Source organism: Colobus angolensis, unplaced genomic scaffold (genome assembly GCF_000951035.1).
Source record: "Colobus angolensis palliatus isolate OR3802 unplaced genomic scaffold, Cang.pa_1.0 Scaffold34, whole genome shotgun sequence".
NCBI lineage: Eukaryota > Metazoa > Chordata > Mammalia > Primates > Cercopithecidae > Colobus > Colobus angolensis.
Genome location: NW_012116710.1, coordinates 4750801 through 4756258, shown reverse-complemented (window position 1 = coordinate 4756258; position 5458 = coordinate 4750801). Strand labels below are relative to the sequence as shown.

At 54.8% G+C, this 5458-nt stretch overlaps 1 protein-coding gene across 1 annotated transcript in view; it reads right to left on the bottom strand.

Annotated features, from left to right (window-relative positions):
- The window catches only part of SIPA1L3 (signal-induced proliferation-associated 1 like 3), a 328322-nt gene that overhangs the window by 134231 nt on the left and 188633 nt on the right, over positions 1–5458 (bottom strand). Inside the window, exon 3 of the mRNA XM_011952514.1 lies at positions 3166–4997. Coding sequence (XP_011807904.1) covers positions 3166–4687 — 1522 coding nt within the window. The 5' untranslated portion in view covers positions 4688–4997. The remainder of the gene's footprint in view (positions 1–3165; positions 4998–5458) is intronic.

Here is a 5458-nt window from a genome sequence, read left to right as displayed (position 1 = left end):
ATGGGACAACTTGACTGACATTTGTTATGTCTGACAAGGACATTACTTTAAATATTTTTAAAAAACTAGTTGCTGTGAGCCAGGTGTGGTGGCTCACGCCTATAATCCCAACACTTTGGGAGATCGAGGTGGGTAGATCATCTGAGGTCAGGAGTTCGAGACCAGCCTGGCCAACATGAAGAAACCCTGTCTCTACTAAAACTACAAAAATTAGCTGGGCGTGATGGCGAGCATCTGTAATCCCAGCTACTCGGGAGGCTGAAGCAGGAGAATCGCATGAACCTGGGAGGCAGAGGCTGCAGTGAGCTGAGATCGCGCCACTGCACTCCAGCCTGGGCGACAGAGCGAGACTCTGCCTCAAAATAAAGAAAGAAAAAGCAACAACAACAACAAATCCAGTTGCTGTGGAGTACTAGCTGCTAGTTCTTCTTTTTTTTTTTTTTTAGAAAAACCCTCTATTCTTGGAAAAGAGAAACTTTGTCTAGCTAAAAACCTACATTTCCCAGCCTCCTTGCACACAAGTGTGGCCACTAAGTGGAAGTGGTTGGATGGGGCTTCTGAGAAAGCTCTTTAACCCATTTATACTGGAGGCTGCAATTTTTTGAATTTTTCCAGGAGTAAAAATTCAGACCCTGGCAATGACCTTGAGCAGTAGGCTATAACTCCCACATGCTTAGCGTTCCAATAATGAAACACCAGGCATAACGGCGTAAGGGGGTTGACTTGACAAGAGGTCTGCCTTTTTGTTCTTACCCTTTCCTCTTTTTCTCTGCCTGGAAACACAGATGTAATGCCTGTAACTCCAGCAGCTATCTTGGTGCGGGGCGGCGGGGGATCATGCCATGCACTAAGGCTGACGTTCCACTGATGCTGAAGACTGACCAAACCAGCCCTGGGCTGCTGAACTCTGGATTTCTTCACAGGAGAGTCACTTTTATGTTGTTTAAGCCTGTTACTAGCAGTTACAAGCAATTCTGATTTTTTTTTTTTTGAGACAGAGTCTCACTCTGTCACCAAGGCTGGAGTGCAGTGGCATGATCTCGGCTCACTGCAACACGTGCCTCCTGGATTCAAGCGATTCTCTTGCCTCAGCCTCCCAAGTATGTGGGATTATAGCCACACGTCACCATGCCTGGCTAATTTTCTTGTATTTTTAGTAGAGACATGGTTTCACCATGTTGGCCAAGCTGGTATTGAACTTCTGACCTCAAGTGATCCGCCTGCCTCAGCCTCCCAAAGTGCTGGGATTACAGGCGTGAGCCATCACACCCAGCTAATAATTCTGAATCGTTATAGCTGCCACCATTTAAAAATCAGTAAAGTCTATATTGAAAAAAATCTGAGTTTCAGGAGAATCTTGAAAAACTGGAAAGGCTGGTAACACTAGATTTGTCTGCATGTCTTGCATGACAATAGTCAGCTGGCACCAGGCAGGAATGGCCTAGTCTTTGCCTAGCATGCCGTACTCTTGCAGTGTTCTGCTGTCCCCTGAAGCTGCCTGGGTTTATGGTCTCTGCAATACGCTATGCTGTCTCCTGGGAATGCCTCACCAGCACTAATCATGTATGAAGCCCATCTCTCCCTGATGTTAACACCCTCCAAACATCAACAGCTTCGCCTTCAAAATGGATCCAGAGGCCAAGCGCGGTGGCTCACACCTGTAATTCCAGCACCTTGGGAGGGTGAGGCAGATCACGAGGTCAGGAGATCAAGACCATTCTGGCCAACATGGTGAAACACCATCTCTACTAAAAATACAAAAAAAAAATTAGCTGGGTGTGGTGGTGCACACCTGTAGTCCCAGCTACTTGGGAGGCTGAGGTCCATGAATCACTTGAACCTGGGAGGCGGAGGTTGCAGTGAGCAGAGATGGCGTCACCGCACTCCTAAATGGATCTAGTAGTGGCTTGCAAGATTCTTCCCCACTTCTGGGCTCCCATCTTAGACATGTCCATCATCTCCTGGATGACTGCAGCAGCCTCCTGCCTGTTCCCCTGTCCTCTCCACATCCCTCACATTCTGCTCCCCACATGCAGCTGGAGGCAGGTCGTGAACACAGCAGTCGGAGGAGGGCCCTGCCCTGCTCAAAGCCGTCCTGTGGCTCCATCTCATGCAGGGTACAAATGAGAGTCCTTGCTACAGTCCCCCATGACCTGCCCCTGTCACCCCTCTGGGTCAGCTCGATCCACTCTCCTCCATCACTCTGCCCCAGCAACACTGACCTCCTGTCTGTTCCTCCAGCATTCCAGGACTTTTTTTTTTTTTTTGAGACGGAGTTTCGCTCTGTCACTCAAGTTGGAGGCTGGAGTGCAGTGGCGCGATCTTGGTTCACTGCAACCTCCGCCTCTCGGGTTCAAGTGATTCTCCTGTCTCAGCCTCCTGAGTAGCTAGGACTACAGGAATGTGCTACCACACTCGGCTAATTTTTGTATTTTTAGAGGAGGCAGGGTTTCGCCATGTTGGCCAGGCTGGTCTTGAACTCCTGACCTCAAGTGATCCGCCCTCCTCGGCCTCCCAAAGTGTTGGGATTACAGGCGTGAGCCACCGCGCCTGGCAGTTCCAAGACTTATGTATTTGCTGCTCTGTTCTGGGAATAGTGTCTGCAATTTGCACATGGTGCTTTCAGCTCAGTACTCAAACCGCACCTGCCTCCGAGGCCCTCTCTGACCATCCCCTACTGAGATCTGCCCCCGCCCCCCAACACTCCATTTCCTTCTTCCCCACTTTACTCTTTTCCACTGCATTTAGCACCCTATAATCCCTTGTGTATTTTTTGTATTTATCCTGTTCAATTGTTTGTCTTACCCATGAAAACATTAGAAGTGCTAGGAAGACAGAATATTTGTTTCAAGCTGGTTGATACTATATCCCCAGGCTCTAGAGAGTACCTGGCACTGAGCTGTCCCAAGCCTGTATGTGCTGAGTAAATGCAGAGCTGTTGTGTCCTGTAGCTCAAGGTTTATGGAGTGCTGCTGTGTCAGACACAGGGCTGAGGCCCGGGTGGCTCTGCTCACCGGATCCTCACAGCCCTCCAGAAGGGAGGTCTCTGTTCCTGCCACATCCTCAGTGCCAGAGCAGGACCTGGCACAGAGTGAATGAATGAGTAGGGGTCTCGGAGACAAGCCGCGGCCCACCCAACCTTCCCACCCACCCGCCATCCGTCACCTTTGCCTACGAAGTAATCCTGGTAGTAGCGGGCGCCCAGGTCCACATGCTCGATGCTGTACTGCCGGGGCCGACTCTGCGTCCTCTGCTGCTCCTTGGGCACTTCCAGCACCGAGATGCTGGCGTTGGTGCGGTAGGCGCTCAGGGCGGGCTCTGCCAGGTGGCCCTCGCCGCTGCTTGGGGAGCCCACGGAAGCCCGGGAGAAGCTCACGTTGCGCTCACACTCGCCCCCAATCTCGTTGCGGAAGTGCGGGCAGCTGAGCAGCAGGTCGTTGCTGTTGTCATCGCCGAGGTCCTGCTCCAAGTTCTCCTTGCAGTTGAGGTCCTCCGTGCTGGTGAAGGCCGGGTCCAGGCCTCCGAGGCTGTGGGCCCGCGAGGCCGTGAGGGAGGCCATGGCCGAGGCGGCGGAAGCGGCCGAGGCGCCCGTGGTGGTGTTCCGCCGCTGCGACACCGACACCCTGTTGGCGGCCGCCTCGTTGAGATCGAACAGCATGCTCTGCACGTCAAAGTGGGCGAAGCTCTTCTGACACACCCACGGCCTGCTGGCTTCCGGGGGGCTCCGGCCCTCGTCGGCCTCCCCCGGGGACCGCCCAGCCTCCCCCTCGGGTTTGCTGCTCCTTAGCTTCCGAAAGATGGACGAGTCCACTGAGTCCCCGCCGCTGAGGCCCCGCGCAGGTTTCTTCCGGGTCTTCTCCTTCTCCTTCGTGGGCTGCAGCGGCAGGAGGCTGTCCTTGGCGGGCTGCCCGTTGTGGCAGTCCTCCTTGGCTCCGCCTCCGCCCCCCATGAGGTGTGGGCCAGGATCTGCCCGGAGGAGCTCGGTGAGCGCCTGGCAGCCCCGGGCGTCGGGCTGCTCGCTGCGGAACTCGTTGAGGATGTCGAAGAAGCTCTGCTCCGGCATGCCCTGCACATCGATGGACGAGGTGCTCCCATACTCGCGGAAGAGGGGCAGCGCCCCCGTGTGCCGGACCCCCCGCGGCTCTCCCGGGTCCTCCGCATCACACTCGCTGAGGGTTATCTCGCTGCTGCTGCGGTGACGAAGGGGGAGGAAGGCCCTGCTGGGGGACCGGGGCCACCCGTCCTGGAACTCCACGTCTTTGGACCTTCTCCTGGAGAGTCGGTGGAAGGCTTTGGACCCTGAGGAAGCTGGGGTGCTGGTGGGGGGCTGTCCGTTCTGTATGCTCCTCATGGAATGGGCCATCTTGGTGGCCTTTGTGCCATCTGTGTCCTGTGAGGGGCTTGGGTTGCTCTGCTCTCTCAGGGCCTCCCGCTTGGGCGGCCAGTCGGCCACCCTTGCACGTACACCCATCTTGGGCATTGCGGGGGTGGTGGGGCTGGGGCGGGTGGTGGCGGTGGCGGTGACCGGGCTATCGCCAAGAGGCTGGGACATGCTGCCATTCTGGGCCCAGAATCCCAAGGGAGCATAGTCCCCTGTGTGTGGCCCAGGGAGGACATCGCCCACCCTGGCCCCACAGCTGGCTGCCAGGTCCACACCATCGCTGGGGATGGCCCGATAGGTGGTCATAGTCCACGGGCACTGGAGTGCTGCTGGCCCGGTACGCTGTAGTGTCACTCTATAGGGTTCCCCACCCCTCAGCCATTGTTCAGGGCCGCCAGGCCCAGGATGAAGGATGCTGGGCCCTGAAACCTGACAGGAAGGTTGTGAGCCTGTGGAGTCCAGTTCTCCACCATCGCTGTGCACAGCTGAGCCAGGACAACCTCAGGAGGCAGGTGCTGTCCTGGAGGCTCCAGACCGAGGGGCTCAGCAGCACTGAGCAGGCAGCAGTTGCGGGCGCTGGCCAGCCGGAGGTGGGGAGGAAGTTGTCCCCGCCATGCTGAAATGGGAGAAAAGGAAAATGTGAGCTGCGATAGCTGTGTTACTGCTCCCAGAAAGTGGGACATGTGACTTTTCTTGACAGCCTCACTCATTAAAAAAAAACCTTTTTATTATGGAAATTTGCAAACATACTCAAAGGCAGAGAGGAGACTGAGTCACCCATCAGCTCCAACAACCACTAACTAGTTCCTATTCCCATTTCATCTATTCACCCTACCTTATGACCTTCTTTGTTTCTAATAGAATGTTTCAGAGTAAACCCCAGACATCAGGTCTTTTTTTTTTTTTTGAGACAGAATCTCACTCTGTCACCCAGGCTCGAGTGCAGTGGCACATGCTTGGCTTACTGCAACCTCCACCTTGCGGTTCCAGTGATTCTCATGCCTCAGCCTCCTGAATAGCTGGGATTACAGGTATGTGCTACCTTGCCTGGCTAATTTTTTGTATTTTTAGTAGAGA